Source organism: Mesoplodon densirostris, chromosome 10 (assembly GCF_025265405.1).
Source record: "Mesoplodon densirostris isolate mMesDen1 chromosome 10, mMesDen1 primary haplotype, whole genome shotgun sequence".
Classification (NCBI taxonomy): domain Eukaryota; kingdom Metazoa; phylum Chordata; class Mammalia; order Artiodactyla; family Ziphiidae; genus Mesoplodon; species Mesoplodon densirostris.
The window spans coordinates 21,771,910-21,794,466 of record NC_082670.1 but is presented as its reverse complement, the minus strand read 5'-3'; the positions used below and the strand labels follow the sequence as shown (position 1 = coordinate 21,794,466).

The 22,557-nt window shown below is 40.9% G+C and overlaps 1 protein-coding gene, 10 non-coding genes and 1 pseudogene across 11 annotated transcripts in view; 8 read left to right on the top strand and 4 right to left on the bottom strand.

Annotated features, from left to right (window-relative positions):
• The window catches only part of LOC132497348 (histone H4), a 313,717-nt gene that overhangs the window by 253,659 nt on the left and 37,501 nt on the right, over positions 1 to 22,557 (bottom strand). Inside the window, exon 3 of the mRNA XM_060110479.1 lies at positions 22,058 to 22,083. Coding sequence (XP_059966462.1) covers positions 22,058 to 22,083 — 26 coding nt within the window. The remainder of the gene's footprint in view (positions 1 to 22,057; positions 22,084 to 22,557) is intronic.
• TRNAR-UCG (transfer RNA arginine (anticodon UCG)) lies at positions 2,906 to 2,978 on the bottom strand. Its single transcript has one exon. It is a non-coding gene; the product is annotated as a tRNA-Arg (tRNA).
• TRNAW-CCA (transfer RNA tryptophan (anticodon CCA)) lies at positions 4,947 to 5,018 on the top strand. The gene has a single exon. It is a non-coding gene; the product is annotated as a tRNA-Trp (tRNA).
• LOC132497239 (histone PARylation factor 1-like) lies at positions 7,385 to 18,766 on the top strand (annotated as a pseudogene).
• Positions 10,604 to 10,674, top strand: TRNAG-GCC (transfer RNA glycine (anticodon GCC)). The gene has a single exon. It is a non-coding gene; the product is annotated as a tRNA-Gly (tRNA).
• TRNAM-CAU (transfer RNA methionine (anticodon CAU)) lies at positions 11,094 to 11,165 on the top strand. The gene has a single exon. It is a non-coding gene; the product is annotated as a tRNA-Met (tRNA).
• On the top strand, positions 11,634 to 11,715 carry TRNAS-UGA (transfer RNA serine (anticodon UGA)). The gene has a single exon. It is a non-coding gene; the product is annotated as a tRNA-Ser (tRNA).
• Positions 12,786 to 12,857, top strand: TRNAQ-UUG (transfer RNA glutamine (anticodon UUG)). Its single transcript has one exon. It is a non-coding gene; the product is annotated as a tRNA-Gln (tRNA).
• Positions 13,346 to 13,417, top strand: TRNAQ-UUG (transfer RNA glutamine (anticodon UUG)). Its single transcript has one exon. It is a non-coding gene; the product is annotated as a tRNA-Gln (tRNA).
• TRNAS-GCU (transfer RNA serine (anticodon GCU)) lies at positions 16,266 to 16,347 on the top strand. Its single transcript has one exon. It is a non-coding gene; the product is annotated as a tRNA-Ser (tRNA).
• On the bottom strand, positions 19,156 to 19,228 carry TRNAR-UCG (transfer RNA arginine (anticodon UCG)). Its single transcript has one exon. It is a non-coding gene; the product is annotated as a tRNA-Arg (tRNA).
• TRNAM-CAU (transfer RNA methionine (anticodon CAU)) lies at positions 22,008 to 22,079 on the bottom strand. The gene has a single exon. It is a non-coding gene; the product is annotated as a tRNA-Met (tRNA).

Sequence of the window (22,557 nt, the reverse complement as noted above, 5' to 3'; positions counted from 1 at the left end):
TTTCTCAGATCTGGTTCTTCCTCCCAACCGTCAGACCCATTTTCTTAGATCAGGTTCTAACAGTTTCTCATAGGAGTTACTGCAACGACTTCTTGGAAGCCTTTTGGCCTCTGGTCCCTTGTCCCTGAACAGATTCATTCATTTCTTCATTGTTTCAAAATTTTTATTCTGGACAAAATTGCATGCCAGACACTTGGCTAGGTGCTGCTCATTCAGTGGAGAGCAAGAAAAGTGTGGCCACTCTTCTGAGGGATTTCTAGAATAAACAATTACAGAAGTAAACATTTACCATTGAGTATGACAAGTGAGAGGTCCACTGTGCCGTAGTAGCCCACTGGGAGAGTGTAGGTCCCAGTCATGAATATCTTAGGTGGCTGCCTGGAGAGAGTCACTCATTAGACTCCAAGTTTCACGAAGAAATATTCCAGTTATACCTTTATTACTTCTGAATGGGCAAATGGACACTCAGTAAATATATGTGGAATGAATCATATTTAAACTCAGATCTGAAGGATGTGTGGGAGTGAGCCAAACTGGAGAGGGGAGTGGAGGTCTAGACTTAAACCTCATAGAATAGGGGAGAAATGGAAGAAAGTGCTCTCTGGCTGGAACGTTGCTTTTTGGAGGCGTACAGAGAGGGGCAGCAAGGAGAGATAACACCAGAGACGTAGTTTAGGGCAGATTACGTAGGTAGGGCTATGTCAACACTAACTGCTGTGTTCATCTGAGAACGCAAATCAGATTGGGTCCCTTCCCTTCTTTAAAGTCTTTAAAATTACTCTGTAGCCGGCGGGGAAGATCACAGATGGCATAGGAGGCCCTCATCAGGGGCATCTATCTAACCTTCTCAGCTCTCTTTCTGGCCACTCTGTCAAGGGAACCTGGACTCCTGAGACATAAAGGATCCGTCCTTCCTCACAGGGTGCTGGTTTTTTGCTGCTGACCCTCTGTTTTGTCTCCTAGGAGCCCTGTGCTGTTCCGTCAGAGCTTTTCTTTAAACAGGACAGCTTCTGTCAAGCTTTTTTTTTTTAAATTAGACTTTTATTATAAAAATTTTCAAACATTTAAAAAGGTTGAAAGAATAGGGAATTATCTGTATAGCCACCACCCAGATTCAATACTTGTTAACATTTTGCCCTCTTAGTCTTATCTGCCTTTTTCCGTTGAATCATACGAAATTCATTTGAAGGCATCATACCCTATATACATAAACATATATCGTCTAAACATGTCTTATATAACCACAATACCATTATCATAACTAAAAAAATCTAGCATTTCTTTATAAAAGCATCTAATATCCCGTCCTTATTTAAATTTCTTTAATATATCTTTTGGAGCCAGTTTCTCCCCACCAAAGTTCATTCACTGTTTTGGGTTGTAATGTTTCCTTAGTTCCCTTTAGTTTAGAACAGGCTTCCAGCTTTCTGCTGATGTTGTTATTGTTTTGACATTGACTTTTTAAAAAGTCCAAGCCTCTTCTAGAATGTCCCACATTCTGAATTTGTCTCATGGCAAATGTCTCTGTCTCTGATTCCTCATGGCAACTTTTAGTTTATTCCTCTACTCTAAACTAGAAGTTAAGTCTAAATGATTGGTTAGGACCCTTTGATGGCTTATATTAGATTCAGGTTAAAAATTGTGGGCTTGACACTGTGCACTTTATACAGTACTTCACATCAGGAGGCACTTGTCAGGATACCCCACTGATGGTGAAGATAAAGTAGTGCCCCCAGGGCTCTTTCTTTTTCTCTTTGCAACTAGCAAATAATCTTGGGGTGATACTTGACCACACACATATTGTTTCCCAATAACTTTTTCCTAAGGGTTTTAAGATCATTAATGCTCTTTTTCTGGGTCTATTATTTCTCTAAGGATTACAGATGGTGAGTCTTCTACCATTTTCCTGCATTAGTTAGAAGGCAGTTTGGCAAATTTGTTGCCCATTTTCTTGCCTTTCCCTGCAGCCCGGACTCCCCTCGGGGTTCTATGGCAGCTTCACATTTCCCCTGTTGTAACAGTCTTAGAATGCAGGTAGGTACAAACTTCTATGTATAAAACAAATAAGCTACAAAGATATGTTGTACAGCACAGGTAATATAGCCAATATTTTATACTTTAAACGGAGTATAACCTATAAAATTTTTTAATCACTGTTGTACACTTGAAACTAATATTGTAAATCAACTATACCTCAACAACAACAAAAAATGTACATTCAAAAAATAAAGTAAGCTGATGGACTAAGTGTCCAATGGAGAAATCTCGTTGTAAAGATAACTAAATCAACCCCATCTCCGAGGAAGCAAACTGCACCTGCAAAAAAAAAAAAAAAAAAAAAAAAGAACGCAGGTAGTTGGCGCTAAATCATGAAAGGCTGTGTCTGAGGTATTTGCACCATCGTCGAGCGGGCTGGAAGAACCTGAGAGACGTTATGCAGCTATAAGGTCCAGAGTGGTTCTCACACTAGAGTGTGTATAGGACTCAGTTTTGGGTAGTTGGTTAAAATCCAGATTCCTGAGCCCCACTCCCCAAATTCTAATTTTGTAGTTCAAGTGTAGTGCTGAGACGGAACTGAGACTGGCTGGGAAACCTTGCATTTCTAAGAAGCTCCCGGATGTTGCCATTGGTCCGCAGACCAAATTTTGCGGAGAGCAGACCGAGAGAACCGAGAACCGACTGTTTGGTGGGTACTGTGGAGACAGAGATAAGCAGACACCGGACGGGTAAAAAGAAACAAAAACAAAGGAAAGGGTGTGGAGCAGAGGTACATGGAGTATAAAACTATCAAGATGAAAAGGAGATCCCTGATTACCGACTTTAACTAAGAAGACTGTCTTATTAAGAAGGATCACCATGCATGTTCTCAGGTAGTTTTGTAAGTAGCAATAGATTGGCCCCATAGCAACCACGAAGGGATTCGAACCCTCAATCTTCTGATCCGAAGTCAGACGCCTTATCCATTAGGCCACGTGGTCCTACACTGATAACAGTACTCTGTTTACATAATTTGTTCAAAGAAAATAATCTCAACTATAATTGTAACACTGAAATTACTATTGCAAACGAAAGCATTTCCAACACCTCAAACATCTTACAGTCTAGCTGGGGAAACAAATTGAACCTAACGGTCAAAAGTACTGCAAAGTTACAACCGACGTAACTACCAAGAAGTTATAACTAATAATAACAAATAATAGAGTGCTTTACCTTTTGATGGAAATCAGGGAGAAAGGCCACAGCAGGGAAGGAACGCTTGAGCTGAGAGCTGAAGGAGAGGAAAAGGTAGAGCCGGATTGCTTTATATACTCAGGGAACCACCGCTGCCTTGCACTGCTTTCAGGTAAAGATTGAGGATGAAAGGCAAGAATTCACTTTTGTGCACTCCAGAAATCCCACTCAAAACAACTCTAAAACATAAATTCAAATTGGACCAAAAGTTCGGGAGAGGAGATAATAGCAACAAAATTATGTAATCTGGAAAGCCGATTGAAGTGTGATAGTTGACTTGTCAGACCCGAGAAAGCTGAATCCTAAAGAGGTCGTGTAGGAAAAGCGAAGAGGCTATGAGATTTACACCACAGAACCTCCATCCTCACGCTCCATGCCAGGCTCAGGAATTGTCAGCAGTAGCTTCACCTGAGAACTGCCTGTTAGGAGCTGAATTGTGTCCTTGTGTCTCCGCCCTACCCCAAATATGTCGAAGTTCTAACTCCCAGTACCTCAGAGTGTGACTTTGTTTGGAGATAGGGCTTTTAAAAAGGTAATTAAAGTAAAATGAGGTCATATGGGTGGACCCTGATACAATGACTGGTGTCCTTATCAAAACAAGAACAGGACACAGACACACAGAGGAAAGACCACGTGAAGACGCAGGGAGAAGGCCGCCATCTACAAACCTGTTGACAGGGTTGTTCTCAGACTTCCAGCCTCCAGAACTGTGAGAAAATAAACTTGTTGCTTAAGCCACTCAATCTGGGGTCCCTTGCTATGGCAGCAAACTAATACCACATTGCCCCTCCACCATCCTGGAAGAAGACTGAAAGTTAATCTTTTTTTTTTTTTTTTTTGAGTGAGCAAAGTTTCGGGTGACTAGGCTGGGGCAGTATTCTCAAACTTTCCCCTGCATCACAATCAGGGAGGACTTGTTAAAACACAGAGTGCTGGGGCCTGCCTCCAGAGTCTCTGATTCTGTAGGCCTGGGGTTTGGCCGAAGACTTGTATTGCTAACAAGTTCCCAGCTTATGCACTTTTTAAGAATCACTGGCTGGAGGAAGGTCTACCAGCACAGGGCTGGTAGAAAATGGGAAGAACTCAGTAAATATTAGCAATTTGCTTCGAGTTGTTGTGAACTGAATGGCACATGTACACTGTAAAGACCCGAAGGCCCACGGAATCCCACTGAGAAGTGAGGGTTTCAGGAAGACATGCCATCTACGCTAGGCTTTTGAGGATAAAGCAGTTTTTCACCAGGTTGAGAATAAAGTCAGGCGAGCGCTGAGAAAGGAGGGGAGGGGGAGTGGGAGGCGAGGCCTGACACCGCAGGGTAGTGCAAGGCTGGTAGTCTTTTTCAGAAGAGGAGAAGTCTAGTGAATTTATAGGAAAAGTGGTAGTTCGAACATCGTGGCAATACTTATTCCTGTTTCATTGAGGATCTAAACTCAGTACGTACACAGTTTTTCTCAAAACAGGAAAATTCCGACAAGTGGAAAGATCGAACGCGAGAAACCACTGAGTTTCCCCTACATGGAGCACTTGGGCTTTTTGGATTAATATTTAATCTGGTTAATCCCTTATCTTTTCCCACCAAGCATTAGCGAAGCTATGAATAGTGGCGAGAAAAATGATCAGATCTACTAATAAAAAGGAATAAATCTTTAGAACCTGGGGGCGAGGAGAAAGCATTATTTAAATTCTAACTTAGAAGAAAGGCGCTATTTCTTCGTGACCTCGTGGCGCAACGGTAGCGCATCTGACTCCAGATCAGAAGGTTGCGTGTTCAAATCACGTCGGGGTCAGAATCTTGGGTCGTCTTTTGGGTAGGGGAAGAAATGAAGAGCAAGGCTTCTTTCCCGAACCTCTTCGGGATGTGTAGTCGGCCTTGAGACCAGTTAAGGCTTCCAAGCCCAAGATGACATAAAGAAAACAGATTATCTGCTCTGACAGAGTTTCAGTGGCATATGTTTGCCCTTAACTTGCCGTTGGAATTCTAGAACGAGGACGAATTCCCCTAATGGGCAACTTTCTTTAACCGAGAGATTTAATTTAAACATTCTCCTTTTTGGCACCAGAGAATGCATAGTCTTCTGGTTTCCCTATCTTCTATGAACGTTTCTTTCCACGTCTTTAACTGCTGAGGACCACTAAGGCCCTAAAATGTTGGCGTTTTCCCAGGCTCACCCTCTGTGCTCTTTTGCCTCCTGACTGTTCCTTTGCCTATCTGCCTACAACAAGTCGTGCGTTTTTCTCAGATTCATTGCTCATCACTACACCGCTGAGCCTGGAACCTGGAACCATCCTGGACACTTCTTCTTCTTCTTCTCCTCCTCCTCCTCCCTCTCCCGCCCCCTCACTCCACCCCCCGCCCCTCCTTTTCCCAATCCGAGCAGGGAGCTCGGGAGTTTTGCCTCCTAAAGTGTTATATCCCATGTATCCTCTTCTCTTCGTTACCACAGTGGCCTCCTTCCTTCCATCATATGTCTTGACCAGGTATTGACATGAACCTCTTAAGTCCTCTTCCCAGACCTCCTCTTTCTCAGTTAGATCAGTGTCCTTATTATGCTTTTTTTTTTTTAAAAAAATGCACATCTTATCCTGACATTCCCCAGCTTAAGACAAAATAATAAGCAACCGTTCCGATTAACCCTGTCACAGAGGTCTTCTTTCAGTTCCTCAAATGGTGTTGCTCCATCCCAGGGCAGGGCCTTACTTTCTTTTCCTCTGATAGTGTTAAAGAGAAATTGCACTGAACACTTGTTAAAAAGGATCTGACATATTTTTATTCAGGCTAGGATAGTAAGAGACTCCAGTACACAACTGAACTCAACTCTGAATAATAGCAAGGACAGCTGGGGATTTATAGCAGGTGGGCAGGGTGAGGGGGGTCAGAGGATGGAAAATTACAAACAGGGGCTTGATTTGTTATCAAGGGTAGAGGGATTCTCAATAAACTGGCTTAGCAGGATTCTTGCTAAAATTGGACTCAGTAGGCCAAGGTTAAAGCCTAGCAGAGAGGAGGGCTCAGAGGAGCCTGAGTAAAGTTTGGTCAAAGAGGCAGTCCTTGTCAATGGTATGTCATAAGGCCTCCTTCTTATTACTAAGTTGGCCTCCAGAGAGCCTCAGGACCAGGATCAAGGCGATCTGAATTGTGGCTATGAGTATTCCAGTCTTGAAAAGTTATAAACTCCCTTCTGTATTAATAAATTGTATTCTGATTTGTAACATCAGGATCCTGTGAGTCCTACTAGTGAGAATCAGTTTCTAGGGCCTAATTCCCTTCAGGTGATAATTTCACTGAGTTTGCTCTACCAGTAAATCTGAGGTCCAAACCTTATAACAGGTGGTCACGACAAGGTAGTAATGAGGTCTGGATGACTGATTTTCATAAATGACATTTTTACTCTATCTCACACATGGATTTCCCAATTTTAGATTTTCTATATGCTCTTCTCTTTTCACTAGATTTATCTTGAGCCAAGCATTTGAGTCTCATTCTCCACCTCCATCCCCAGCATATCATCTAGTTAGAGTATCTGACATACTTATATATTATAACCATATTTATTGACTCCAATATTTATTTGATAAGGGCATGTTATATTCTCATCTGTTTCAGTGTAGAAGCCAACATATCATTTCCATAAAATGTCAAACCAAACCTTCATTAAAAAATTCAGAATACTAGGAAGTAGGTTTTAACACCCAGTAGAAGGGGACTCTTGCTTAGAAAGATAAAAATTACACCTAACTTTGTTTATTCCAAGAACTTTATTGTTTATTCCAGGAATCTCTTGAAAGATCCATCAACTTCTTAATAGAAGGCATCAAATGACAGTTTACCAGACTACCTGCAGTACTCTTTCAGCCCTTGTTTTGGTTTCAAAACATGTTCACTCCTTCAAGACATGGAGACTAATTTTCCTCCCTTGTGTGTGGACTGGACTTGGTGACTTGCTTTGAGTGAATAGAATAATGTGGAAGTTGGCATTGTCATACTAAGTGCTAAGAGGTTGCAGCTTCCTCAAGTTTCTGTCTTGGACCACTTGATCTGATGGAAACCAGCTGCCCTGTCAGGAGGATACCCCCATGGAGAGGTCCATGTGGTGAAAAACTGAAATTTCAATTCAATAGCCAAGTGACTGAGTTTAGAAGAGAATTCTCCAGAATGGTTGGCAGCGGCAGGAAGCACAGGCAGGTTGGGGAGGGGCAACAGTGTGAAAAAGGAGTTGGTGTGAAGATGAGTAAATGAAGCTGATATCTCTGGTGATCTTTAAAAAGAACTAGAAAAGCATTATAAGCTTTCTCTGCTTCACAATTTCTATCACTTCTGGAAGTTCTATGAAGAACTTGATCCTGAAAAATCAGCTGATTCACTGTCCACAAGCCTTGTATTCAATTACTGGGTCCTTATGATGTCCTTGCTAAAAAACATAAAATGAAGAAAAAATCAGCAAGGCTGAATTTTAACCTTAAGTGGAAATAGTACTATAATACTCCTGAGTACCACACCATTTATTGGAGATAATAAAACTCAGTTCCACATGAGGTAATTCAAGAATTATGATGAACCTCCTGTATATGTGGGCACAAATGAAGCAAAGGAAAATTATATAATTGTTCAAAATGAAGATAAAATGTTTGTTGCAGTCAATTATTTTTGATGAAAAGGCTTAAAGAAGTAACAGATAAAAAGAAAACTAGTGTCTTGAAAAACACAGATGAAAAGCTCACAGAAGTAGACAGAGAGATAAGAAAACAGGGAGATAAGAAAGTTGTGACAAAGACCATTCCTGGTGCTGGCTTGATTGACCCAGTAAATAAAAATGATGTTGGGTACAGAGAGCTCCCTGAAACAGACACCGACCTCAAGGGAATTTGCAAGACAACTGTTGAGGCAACAAGTGATGAAGAGATACTAAAAGTTTTTGCCCCCATTCAGGAAATGATGACTTCTGTGCATTTTGCTAATGATGAATGTGATTATGGCATGGGGCTTGAGTTGGGACTGGACCTCTTTTGCTAGAGTTCACACTATTTTCATAAAGTTGCTGGCCAACTTTTACCTCCTGTATGTAATCTGTTGAAGAGGAATCTCTTCCCAGCAATCATTGAAGACCATCTGGCAAATAGAAGTAAAGAAAACATAGGGCTTCCCTGGTGGCGCAGTGGTTGAGAGTCCACCTGCCTATGCTAGGGGATATAGGTTCGTGCCCCGCTCCGGGAGCCGCGGAGCGGCTGGGCCCGTGAGCCATGGTCACTGAGCCTGTGTGTCCGGACCATGTGCCCTGCGGCGGGAGAGGCCACAGCAGTGAGAGGCCCGCGTAATGAAAAAAAAGAAAATATAGACCAACTTAAAGCATTGGAATTAAACTTGTGATTTTTATTTTGTTTTTAAGGAATACAGAGGAGTAAATTGATGGACACATTGAAGAAGAGAAAGAGGAAGAGGAAGAGGAGGAAGAAGAAGAAGAAAGAAGAAGAAGAAGGAGAAGAAGGAAGAGGAGGGGGAGGGGGAGGAGAAAATTCTCTAGCCCCAAGTAAGCAGATGTCTGCAACTTCTGTCAGCATCTTGTTTGCAACCTCATAAGAGACATCCTACCTGGGTAAGCCACTCCTAAATTTAAGACCCACAGAAAATATGAGATCGTAAATTTTTGTTGTTTTAAGCCACTAAGTTTTAGGGCAATGTGTTATACAGCAATAGACAATAAATACAACATTCTACCTCAAAATCATCTCCTAACTGTGTCTACCAATCCTAAAATATATCATGATCCTTATCCAGTCCTTACTACTTTGACTCACCAAAAAATCCAGATTTCGAAAATCTCACTAAATAGCTAAACTTTTTCCTCTCCCCCCTGAGACACTATTAAGACTCCTGAGATAGTGTCCTCTCTTGTCCAATCAACTTAGCTTTGTTCTTTCGGTGAGGTTTTTGGTGACATTTTGAGGCGGTAGCATTTGAGAAATGGTAAGTAAAATCTGAGGAAATAGAGTGAACATTGTAAAGATTATTTTTATATCACACACAAAGAACATACTTTAGATATTTGTTTTAGAAGAGCCTACGCTATGCAACCAATTCAGTACAACTAACATGAGCACCATCTATGATCATTATACTGAAGATTTCTGTTTATAATAGAAGATACAACTTCTGACTTTCAGTGGTTCATTAAAAAGTTCCATGATATAAAAAAATCAGTAGCTAATATTTATCTGGTGGTTTTATACTATTTTTCAAGGCTTTCAAAGGCATCATTTTAATTTACAATACCTTTACAGTCCTTAGAGGAATGTAAGTCAACTACTGCTAGGCTCCATTTACGTATGAGTAAACAAACAAATTAGGTAACTTGACCAAGCTTATTTATATCTCTCATAGTGTTCAGTTATGTATTATTCTGTTGCTAGGATTTGGTGAAACCTAATTTATGGCCCAAATTCTTCCTTTAAGAACAACATTAATAACCTCCTAATTTGCTAAAAGTCTTTCTGCAATTCTTTCCCTTCAAAGCATCCTAATCACAGCTGCCAAATAATTACTACAACTTCTTTATTCTGAAGACGAGGTGAAGAGATAGAAACTAGAGTGAAAAACCTCCTGGCTTTCACATGCTTTATAATCCAGTCTCTCAGGGTTCATTACTTTCCTAAAGCCCAAACTCAAGACTCATTTCAGTCGATTATTTTCATTGATCGTCAGCGGTTTTCTCTTGTTGGTTTTTTCTCCAAACGAACTGAAAAGTCCTGAAAAGCAGAGATGATAACTCTTATTTATTTCCAGGCACCTTTTGGCTTTTTGTTCCAAGGGCCACAGCGACCTCGGCAACTGGTTGTCATCCTCTCCAGGGGCAAGTAAGGAGAAGGAATTGGGAGAATTATTTTTTTCCTTTATTATTTTCTTTGTTATCCTGCTTCCATTGACAATACCCTCCGTGAAAAACTTGTGTCTCCATAAACAGAAGGACAATAGAAGGTCTTTTTTCCAAAATGAAGTAACTTGGTGTTTCAAACTTGAATTGAGCACTTTGGCCTAGTAATTAACCGAACATGCTTGCATCCTAAATGAGAGATTTTCAGAAAGTGTTTTCATTAAAGATATAAATTGAGGGAGGGATGGAGAAAGATATTTTTATATGTCGGGTATTTATAGATGTTTTTCATTTTCAAAAGCCTCCAAGAGTCACATATCAGCAGTTTCAGCTTCCTTCTAGTTCACAGGTTTTCCTAGGAAATTTAGATATTGTCTTTTATTTAGTTGGATTTAAGAAAATCCTAGGGAAAAGAACATACATCTTCACTATTTTACTAACAATTTAGGGACAATATAATTATAACTATATGAAGACCAGTAAAAAAAACCAACAAAACAGGAAGGGCATTGGTGGTTCAGTGGTAGAATTCTCGCCTGCCACGCGGGAGGCCCGGGTTCGATTCCCGGCCAATGCAGCCCTCCTTTTCCCCCGGCTGCGGAGTAGAATTTTTTCCCTGAAAAACAACAAACAAAAAACTTTTTAAGATAATTACGCTTCTGGTATCCGGGTGTGGCTGAGAGAAGCCAAAGTTAATCCTCCTTTTACAATTTCACCTTTATAAATTGTACCCGTCAGTGTGCATTTGGTTTTCCAATAACCTGGAAAGTCATCTTGTTCGAGCTCAAGGAAACTCCTACCCCAATTGATAGAAGTCTTTCGAAGGTGAATTCTAAGTCAGTAGTATTTGGAGGTGGAGTGTAGCCACGTGTGGACATAAATATAGTACTCCTACTCTTAACAGCCATAGAAAGATATTCACAACCTCTTATAGCCAAGAAAGTGCCAAATTTTATCCCCTTGGAATATGAGTTGAAAAAGTAGAGTTTACGTGTTAGCAGAGTGGCGCAGCGGAAGCGTGCTGGGCCCATAACCCAGAGGTCGATGGATCGAAACCATCCTCTGCTAGTGTTGGCGTTTTTCGTGATTGAAACTTGATTTTAGAAAGAAAGGGATTATATAACGATTACAAACAAAGGGATTGTATAAAGTTTACAAGAGACCAGCAGAACGAGCTTGTGGGACAGTTCGGGATGTGTAGGAATATCCAAAGTGGTTTGCTAAAAATACATATTTCCCGTTTTTAACAGAGGTAAATCTTATTCATTATGTCTGGTAACTTGATCTCTCAGATTTGGAGACCACTACACCTCTTAGGGATTGGAATGTGACCTTGGTAAGGTGTTTGGTATCTTGTAAATCAGACAAGTGTTACAATTTGTAATTACGTCTGTAACCAACATCTCAATCTGCAAATTGCTGAGCTTTTTACCATGATGACAGGCATTCCAGAACTGTTGTCTAAATTAAAAGACGTTTGTAAGAGGAAAGATATTATTCCTCATGGGAATATATCTGGACAATGCAGTCAGTTATGTAGTCGTGGCCGAGTGGTTAAGGCGATGGACTTGAAATCCATTGGGGTCTCCCCGCGCAGGTTCGAATCCTGCCGGCTACGGAGTTTTGTTTTCCCTCCCGGTAAAAATACCTGCTGTACCAGCTATAGAAACGGTAAAACAACACGGAATATACTGTTTTACTGGTTATTATTATCTTTCTCCATAAAATTGGAAGCAGGTATTTCTAGTCCTTTAGTATAACTGTATGTAGAGAAAATCTTTGAAAATTACTTTGGTAAACGCTAGGGATTTCTGAGACCATCATAAATATGCTGAAAAAATACTCAGGCTTTAGTTCATTTTGAATTGCTGTCTCCCTATCTGAAATTCAGCTCAGGTCTGACTTCCGAACCTCGCCTGCCTCTATTTTTTCGATGTTCTTCCAAGAATTTGGGTATAGTGCACCACTATTCCACTCGTGAGTATTTTGATGTTTGGGAATCAGTATCTCAAACAGAAATTTCCAATATTTCCTCCTTCTGGAGCCCTCTTATCATTCCACTTAGGAGGCCAGATTGTAGGGAGGAAGTACCAGTTAAATAATTTTCAAAACTGTTTTCTGATTTTGCCTTAATTTCAAAACAACAACAACAACAACACTGTTTTGCTCGCTAAAACTCTAATACATACACATACAGTATATGCAACATAAATAAGAGTAAATATAACAAAAATTCATCTTGTATTAAACTTGCAGTCGATCCATTAGGAAATGCGGATAAGCAAAAAGAAGGACGTAAAAATACTCAAAAAGAAAAAAGTTTTTTCTTATTCCCGAAATTACCAGCAATTTCCTATCTTATCTTGAACTTGTTTTTTCTTCTTGCGTTTTCTATATTCACACATGTCCTAAGGGATTTTTAAGTGTTGACACCATATGTAGACAAACGTTCATGGCCCAGGTTAGAAATTCAGTAAAGGCACAGTGTTGATTTTGCAAGGAATGCCGGTACTCAAACCCTCCGGGGGCCCTGAGAAAAAATTCCAAGCAAAGTGAGCTCTGCTAGGCTTTTCGCATGCGGAGCACTGATGGCGAGGCCTTCGCTCATCTAAGACAAACCTTTCCAATGAAGCGCATACGACGGGCAGCAGACACGTTCGTAAAAGCGTGGAGCAAAAATACGGCAAGGGCCCCATGGTGTAATGGTTAGCACTCTGGACTTTGAATCCAGCGATCCGAGTTCAAATCTCGGTGGGACCTGTTTGTCTTTTAGTGTCTTCCCTCCTCGTCTCTTAAATCACCGTGGTACCTCGAGGAGGCTAGAGACACCTAAACACTGCGCAAGATACCCCATCCCCGTCAGCAAGGAGACACTGTCCTGCAGAACATCTTTCCTTACCCTTTCCTCTGGGATTCCACAACTGTCCTCTCTTGCTCCTCCTCCTTCTTTAGGCCACAGAATCTCCTCCGATCCTCGTAATTTAGATTACCCCCTGGGTGACTATTCACGTTTTCCACCCCTGACCTCAGTCCTGGGTTCAAGTTCCATCAGTTTCTGACACGAACTGGGTCCTGAGAAGTTCGTAGTGCCTGTGAACCCTGATCGTCGCGTTTCACTTGGAGCTTCTGCTGATTGGCATACAGCAGATTCTCTATGAATATTTTTTAAATGAAAACGATAGTCCATAAAACCCTGAATAGAATGACAGACTCTTCGATGAATATTCATAAATCTCTCAGCAAATGGTGGCCCCATGGTGTAATGGTTAGCACTCTGGACTTTGAATCCAGCGATCCGAGTTCAAATCTCGGTGGGACCTACTTTTGTTTTGGTGGCCAGCCAATTTCCTCCGTGTTTCCCTCAAATCGATAATGTACACTGGTTTCTGGGCATAACCTTCCCTTCCCACTCAGGCTTCCTTCTCCCGAGGAGCATCCTTACTTACTCTCTTCTCGGACTCCTGTAAAGTACACTCTTCGGGCCCCTTGGAACACCATTCACTCTCTCGACAACTACTCTTCCCTGGGTTCCCGAAGACAGTCAGATCCTAAGTAATTTGCATGCTCGGGGTCTTAACACTTCATGTCTCAGAGGCCCCTCTCGCAAATCTTCTCTTCTCTGAAGCCTCCTCAAAACGTATCAGCCTAATGTAAGAATATATATCTATATAAATTATATATATAATTTATATATAATATGTATGTTATATATAATATATAACATATATAATATATATATTATATATAGCAATATATATAATATATAATTTATATGTTATATATTATATATATATATATTATATATATATAAAAAAATTGCAGTAGCAAGTAGAAAGTTCCTCATGTAAGGATCCCATGGTTAGCACTCTGGACTCTGAATCCAGCAGTTTGAGTCCAAATCTCCTTGGGACCTAAGCAACATCTTAGCAATTTTCCCCCTATGGTTCTCCTAAATCGTTAGCCAGATGTACATATCTGGCTGTAGGCGCTGCTAGTTACTTCCAAGTCAACAACCAAAGCACCATGGAACCACTGGCCAAGAGAAGATTGTCTCTGATTACCTTCCTCCGGAATTCTAGCCCTTCTTCCCCTTACACCTGATGGCCCTTTTTGCCTTTTGCCCAGAGTTCCTCAGATTCTGCTAAATTAGAATCCTGGTTCCAATGATTAGGTGTTCATGTTTTACAGTCCCTCTAACTCACTCAGGTCCTTCCTTTCCTGGAGCCTACTTACAGTGCTCCATCGGCTTCCAAACACTAACACTGTCCTGAGGAAGTTCCTACTACACAGCAGTACCCTTGTTGAGTACATCTTAGAGCTGTACCCGTGAGAGGCTCTGTTCAAACTCCACAAGCTTATGTGTTGCCTACTTTATTTTGAAGATAAACTGACCTGTTAGGAGTACACATCAGTCTTTCGGTAGAGACCTAACTTCAAGGGCCTCATGATGTAATGGTTAGCGCCTGGACTTCAAATCTCAGTGGACTTGTCTCAGTTTTGGTGACCTTGCCCTTACATTTTCCCTAACCAGGAGTACACTCTGATGTATAGACACTCCCTTAGACTTGCATTTCTTCTCTCCCATCAACGTCCAACTCCTTGCTCTTTCCTCTGGCTACTGAAAATTTCCCTCTCCCCATCACCCTCACCACCCGCCCCCCCTAAAATCTCTCCTCTTGATGTTTTTTGCTTTGCCTGGTGCTGGCCTAAAGTCAATCAGATCCCTATAAGTCAATTATGTGCTTGGGTGATTAAGAGTTCATATGTCACAGGCCCCACCTGTGACTTTTCTCTCCTCTGGTACTCAGGCAAATGCTCTGTAGGCTGCAGAACTCTGAACACAGACCTTAAAATATCCAAACCATAGAGTGAGACTCTAGCTATCGTAGTCATCTGAGAGCCTCCACTGTGTCCTTAGAGGAGGCTCTCTCTTAATATTCCTTAGATTGAATCTATGCTGAAACATTTTAAAGATCAACAGACCAGATGCATTAGTATACAAGTCTTAACCTTGAAGGTTTGTTATACCAAGGTCCCATGGTGTGATGGCTAACCCTTTGGTCTCTGAATACAGCAGTCCCAGCTGTCAGTGGGACTCTAAATTCTTTCTGTTGACTCTCTCTACAGTTTGAACATGTATCCTTCAGTGCTCTGTGACAGCAAAACAAGAGCCCCCATGAATGCCTCTTGTTTCTAAAAATTGTTCCAGAAAAAAGCCCTGCAAGCTTCCTTCCACCTATTAAACCCCAGTCATGTCAGTGCCTTAGAACATCTGTCTTAGCTTCCTATTGCTGCTGTAGCAAACTACCACAAATTTAGTGACTTAAAACAACACAAATTTACTCTCTTACAGTTCTGAAGTTCAAAAGATTACAATCAAGTTGTCAGCATGGCTGTGTTCCCTCTGGAGACTTCAGGGAAGAATGTTTCCTTGCTTTTTTTCACCTAGTGACCTCTTCCTTGTATCGCTTCTTGCTTCTGCAGTCACGTTTCCTACTAATGAATCTGATCCTCCTTTAGGTTCACTTAGATAATCCAGGATAATCTTCCATCTCGAAATCCTCAATTTAATCATATCTGCAAAATCACTTTTACCATGTAAGGCAACATATTTTTAGATTCCACATATAAGTGACATCATATAGTATTTGTCTTTCTCTGTATGACTTACCTCTTTTAGCATAATGCCCTCAAGGTCCATGTTGTTGTGAATGGCAGGGGTTTCCTTCTTTCTCATGGCTGAATAATATTCCTTTGTATATATATACAACCACATTTTCTTTATCAATTCATCTGTTGACAGACACAATTTCTTTCCATATCTTGGCTATTGTGAAAAATGCTGCAATAAACATGGGAGTGCAGATATCTTTTTAGTTCCTGTTTTCATTTCTTTTGGATAAATACCTAGAACTGGGCTTGCTGGATCATACAGTATATCTATTTTTAATTTTTTGAGGATCCTTCATGCTATTTTCCTCAGTGGCTGGACCTCAGTCCCTTCTTTATTTTTTCTTCCTTTATCAAAGCAAGAGGGCCATTTATAGGGAGAAAAGACATTATCTTCATTAATAATAATAATAAAAAAACAAAATAATAATATAATTTGGCAAATAGAACGCTTCTGAGTAAAGAAAGATAATTTTATGGAAGGCCACCCACGCGGGTGACGAGGTGGCCGAGTGGTTAAGGCGATGGACTGCTAATCCACTGTGCTTTGCACGCGTGGGTTCGAATCCCATCCTCGTCGTTCGATTCCCCCGCTGTACTGTGGCAGTGTGGTTTTAGTACCTTGTAAAGGAGGTATTTCGCTATGCTGCGTTTAAAGACAAATTGAAGTAACAAGTAAATTTCACTGTCAGTAACGTCACTTTTAGCTCCTTCTATAGAGAGATTAGGATTTGAGTCACGTCACGTGGATGAGAGAGTTAAGAATCAAACTATGCCGCCTCCGCTCAGACACAGGTATGCTCACGTATTCCCCAGCTTCTCCACCGTTGTCAAAAACTGATTTCTGGCCCTCTGACTTCCGTTACGCTTGTTGACCCCCTCCCCACCCAGCCCATCTTCCTGACTGCGTTCCTAACACTGGTAGCAAATTACAAGCAACTGGAGAGTTTTCTCAAGATGTCCACCTTTCCTCCACCCCTCGGCACAGTTGAATCAGTATCTCCGAGGGTGACGTCCAGGCGTGGCTGCAGGGGCCACAGGTGATTCTGATGGGTTTCTTGGGCTGAGAACCACTGGCCATTCGCCTCTCTTCACTCCCTGCTCCCACCCGCTCCCCAGCTTTGGTTCCCTGTCTCGGCAGTTTTTGTTGATTTTTTTTTTTTTTTTTTTGCCTCTTAAATTCTAGACACGTTTCCAGGTCCAAGGCGCTCCCTCTTTACACCTTATCACTCCCTATCCTCCCAAACTCTTCATCAGACTCTAGTTTTATCTGACCACTGGTCCCTGTGTTCAGGAGCAGAAGCTCTTCACATGCTCTGCTTTTGCTCAAGTAGTCCCTTCTGCCTGGAGGGTCTCTGCTCCCTTGCTGCAAAATCCTCTTGCAAGACCTACATCAAATGTACCTTATCCGTGAATCCTCAGTTGAAAGCATCACTCTCCTCTTTGTATTCTACATGAATGAATTTAATCAAAGATCTTTTCCAGGTGTTCCAGCCCCTATTAGTTTCTCCCTTCTTTGATCATCTTCTGCCACTTATATCTTAATATCAGCACATAATACCATAAAATCTCACCAGTTCCCTCTTTTCACCTTATAGTAAACTATAGCAAAGGGCTGAGTGCTCGGTGTAGAATAACAAAATTTGAAGGGAACGTAAAGATGATCTCTCTGAAAATTCCCACCCCGCCTCATCACCTGTCTCTATTTTACAGATGAGAAAACTGAGGTAGAGACCAGACAAATTAATTGTTAAAAAAAAATCATATAACCAACGTTTCCTTACTAAGGTTCATGGGAACCAAGTTCTTTAAGATCAAGTGGTTAAGGTGATAAGATCTTTCTAACATGTTCAAATCCAGTGACTGGGATTGTGACTTTTCATACCTGGAAAATCCTTCTGAAGTACACTTGTCACAGATCAGCAGAGCTCCAAAGGCTCCTGAGGACTGAGACCTACGAAGCACAAATTTTGAAGTAAAATCTGTTTTTGAATTTTACCTAACAATATATGGCTTATGTAGTACCTGTGATTCAAAGACAGTTCACAAATTTTAACCCATTTTATCTTGAAAATAAAAACTCAGGAAATGCTGATCCAGATTGGAGGCCAAAGTGGGGCCTTGAGGAATTGGGTGATATGCTTTTTATAATTTTGAATTTTCTCCAAAAAAGAATCAGAGATATTGGATGCCTGAGCAGTCTTATCCCTCTTGTCCCTTCAACCCCATGTTACCTTGTTTGAGAATAAGGTTGTAGGGGTACCACCCTCTTACATCCTTTTCCTTCCAACTTTGCACACTGTAAACATTCAACAGATTAGTTGTAAAATAAACACAGGCATATTGTATATGTGTGTATGTGTATATATGCGTGTGCATGATGGTGACATGGTAGGGACTGAAAATTTGTCAAGGCAGAATATACCTTAGGGTACTTGTCACTCCTTTTAATACACATTAAAGGATAATTTTAAATGTGCTAATCTCTTGTATTGTTTCCAAAATAGGGAGGTAGATCTGGAGCAATTTTGCTTCTGCCCCTCACCTCTTTTAAACCCAAAGGGTATGTTTTTTCCTTAACTACCAAAGAGAGAAGGAAAGAGGAATACGTTAAGTAGAAAAGAGTTAAGCCTCCGTGTGATCTGAACAAACGTTTGAATCTGAAAACACCCTATGTTTCACCAGGAAGTCATCAATTGGAAATGAGATTTTCTTCATCCTAAAGTATTAATCAATTCAGTTATTTAAGCACGGGAAAATGTTTTTGTATATTTTGCCCAGCTATGTTCTCTGCCTTCCTGTTTGTATACACACACTCCGCAAACAGTCCGGCTCTTTCAATGACCATGGTATTCTGTTCTGTAATTTGGGTTTGAATATAAGCTGTTCTCATCCTTTTGACGGCAGCAAAACCAAAGGAAAACAAGAAAGTTAAGATGGAAAAGATAGGGGAAGAGTGGAAACCAGTGACAGATTCCAGCAGCCGGAACTCAGACTAGAAGAGAACTGTGAAGAGGTTGTGGCCTTGGGCGAAGCCATGGGGAAGGAGAAGCAGCAGGTTTCCCCCCGTGCTACCCACTGGGGGCTCAGTTCGAGAGAGCTCCGTTTACAGATCGGAATTCCCTTTTCAAGGACAAGCCGAGCCTGTGAAAATGAAACTCAGGGCTCAAATCCAAATCTGGGGAGAGTTTGAGAGCCCCAAATTATTGGAAGGCCTTATTTCGGTTTTGACTTCCAGCCACTCTTTACACTGGTTCTCCCAAGGCTTTTGAGAACAGCCTCTTTAATATAGGGCAGGAAGAAAAGGGTTCGAAAAACACATGATTTCCTACCGCCTACCCATGAGATGTAGCTATCGATTACTAGAAGAGGGCATAAAAGGCGACAATAACCACGAAGGGATTCGAACCCTCAATCTTCTGATCCGAAGTCAGACGCCTTATCCGTTAGGCCACGTGGTCACCGACCATAATGCGTTGCCGCGACACTTAGGAAGTAAGTTTTCTGCCCCGTTCTGAGTCGTGAAAGTTACGTAATGACAAAAAGGCAATGGCCCCCACGCCGCCGGCGCTCTCTGTCATTGGAAAAATAGAAACTCGAGATTACAGGGGTTATCTCGGGCCAAGGAGTAGGGCCTTGTGAAGGGTAAGAACTGACAATTATTTCGGTCTGGGGTACTCCATGGAGGGAAAAGTCATTGACTGTACAACTCCCGAGCAGAAAAAACTGTAGTTTATGGCACCCAAAGGATGCCAAAATATTGCATATTGCCTGCATCGAGGGATATTTTTAAATAAGAGAACTCAGAGTTTCTTCCCTATTAATATTCAGTCATGCTTGCAATTTTCAAACTCTAGGTACTTGGGATGTCTGCCTGGACAGTTGTCAGTAAGAAGGCAGCATCTATACAATTGTCTTTCTTGTCATCCGGCATGGATATCTGCAGGCCCCCAGGCATAACAATTTCCCCTTTCCCATGGTTTTCTGGTATTTTCCCTGATTGTCATAATGTGACATCAAAGCACTTTTCACAGTATATTTCTATCTGTTTGAAAAGAGAATGCTTTTTTTTTTTTTTTTTTTTTTTGGCGTTTCTCAGGGTTTAGGGGAGTCCAGTGCCATTACTATTATTCGAGGCTTCCCTATATTAAGAAATAAGCACTACGGTATAATTACAAAAATTTTGACTGTGACAATTTTTACATTTAATAGATGAATCAACACAAAAACGTGTTACAATAAAATCATTCTATGGTCAAAATATTTATAGAATTTATAATGTTTTGTAGAGGGCTTGGCCCAATGATGTGATATAAAGTTATATTTTGGATGGCTTCTTTTAAGCTTGTCAGTGAATCTCTGTGACCTCAGGCACCTCGTTTGAAGATAATGTCAACATTATCAGTCTACACATTAGACATTTCCTTAATTTTCTTAAATTCTAGACCCTGGGAGCATTGGCCTTCCTGGCTTATTTGTGGTAGGTCTTGGCTTTTCTTGACTAGTAAATTAGCAGCTTTCTGGACTACAGAAATGGGCCCTTTCACACAGTCTTTCTTCCCTGTCCATGGAATAATAAGTGGCAAATAGTAGGAGCTCAATAAAAATGTGTTGAATTTCTCATATACATATGTTTTTGAATTTTGAGATTACCTTTAAGGTGGAGATTATTTAACAAAAAGATCCTGAAAATACCTGAACATGGACTTGTTTTCTCTCTTCCTGGAAGCAGGAAGATGGTGGCTAAATCATCATGGGTAGTGTTGGTGGAAGTGGTAAGAAGCGGTTGAATTCTGGATATGTTTTGAAGGATTTGCTGATTGGATTGAGGGTGTGAGAGAAATAGAGAAGTCATACATAGCTCCACGATTTTTTGCTTTAACAACAGTTTCCATTTACTGAGATGGGGACCACCACAGGAGGAGAGGAAGGAGCATTTTGGGGGTGGTGTGTGTGGGGTTAGGATAAGTTCTGTTTGGACATGTTAAGTTTGAGTTGTGCACTTAACATCCAAGTTTGGAGTGGTCAAATTAGGATTTTATATGTATACATACATAACATTGTGAATATACATATTGAAGTGGATATATATATATATATATATATATATATATATATATATCTCCAGTCTGTTGAAGACTCCATCTTTGAGAAGATTATAGGCAAGGAAATCCAGCCAAAATAATTTTTGACCATGACTGGTGTGTTGCTTTCCATGACTTTTCCCCTCAAGCAAGAAAGAGCATCCGTGCCATCCCTGAAGATGAAGGACAAGAAAGCCTTCTCTAGTATTTCCTTGTGTATATATTTTTGTGTGTGTCTGCACTTTTTCCTTTGCTGTAATAAATCTTAACCTTGGGTAAATGTTGATTCATGTGACTCCTTCCAGCGAATCACCAACTACTGGGTGGTCATAGGGCTACCGGGAAACAACCATCCTTCTCCCTTGTTTCCATTGCACTTAATGTACAATCTTTTTAAAGAAATATCTGTACCATACATACTTGTACTATACATACGTATTTACTTGTTTAAAATCATGTCTACACTGTAGGCTACTTAATGCCTTTTCTTAGCGCCTAGCACAGTATCTAACACATAAATATATGAATAGGAATCCTTTCTGAGAGAGAGAAAACTATAAAACCCATAAAGAGAAAACTATAAAAGCCCACACATATATTTAAAAAATGAGCATAGAGAATAGTTCTGTTAGAGATTGTAAAGCAAGGTAGAGGGTAGAGACACATTTACCAGTAGCTGCCGAAGTGGTTTTCTCAGGTCAAAGTACAATCATGGCCACCCAAACTCTGCACTCTGTCCCAAACTACTACTTATTTACTCCAAAGATTAAAACTCTAGTAGTTTCGAAGAATCTGCGCCGGGATGGCCCAGCAGATTTCTAGTCTATCACCTTAACCACATGGCCACAATTACCTAAAAGTAGTGCTTTCCGAATTATGTTGTAGAAGGAAATGTAACTCAAGATCTTGGCTTCCACCCCTGCCCTCAGTTTAATTCAACATTTTCGCAGCTTCATAGGGCAACGAGAAGTGTCGTGATAAAATAGCACGGTTACTTTGGCAACCAGAAGAAATCACGTAAACGGTTTCACGTTTATTTTCAGGGAGTCATTTTAGCTCCAGAATTTAAAAAAAAAAAAAAAAAGGTGGGGCGCCATTTTATTTTTTTTTCCTTACTGTGAAACAAAGTTACACAATTTTAACTACCGAAGAAAAATAGCAGAGGATGGTTTCGATCCATCGACCTCTGGGTTATGGGCCCAGCACGCTTCCGCTGCGCCACTCTGCTCCTCCTTAAAAACCTTCCCCTAATACTCTTAACTCTATTCAGAGGCGACTTGGCCTCTAAATATAAAAACTGTAAGAAGGCGTCTATTATTTCAATTCCTTGGCTACAAGTTGCCAAGTCTCTGGAATAATGTCGCTACCAGAATCAGAGGAAACGACGAGGAGTAGAAAAGTAAACATTAACAGAGTTAAGTTACTGGGCGCAGAGGTGAGGGGTGGTTAGGTAATTAAATGAGAATTACAGGTTTTAATAAACAGGGAAGGAAACGAAAACAAGAGGGAAAGGAACACGGGCGTCCGCGCGGCGGGCGAGAATTCTACCGCAGAATCACTAACCAACCACGTATTCGCCTTTGGGAAGAAAATCCTTTTGGTCAGATTTCCCTTGGCTTCGTGATGGAGAAGGTGAAGTCCTGCAGTTTTTAAAGTCCTCCGGAGCGGGGGTTTCGGTTTGAAGGGATTTTGTTGTATCGGGGAGT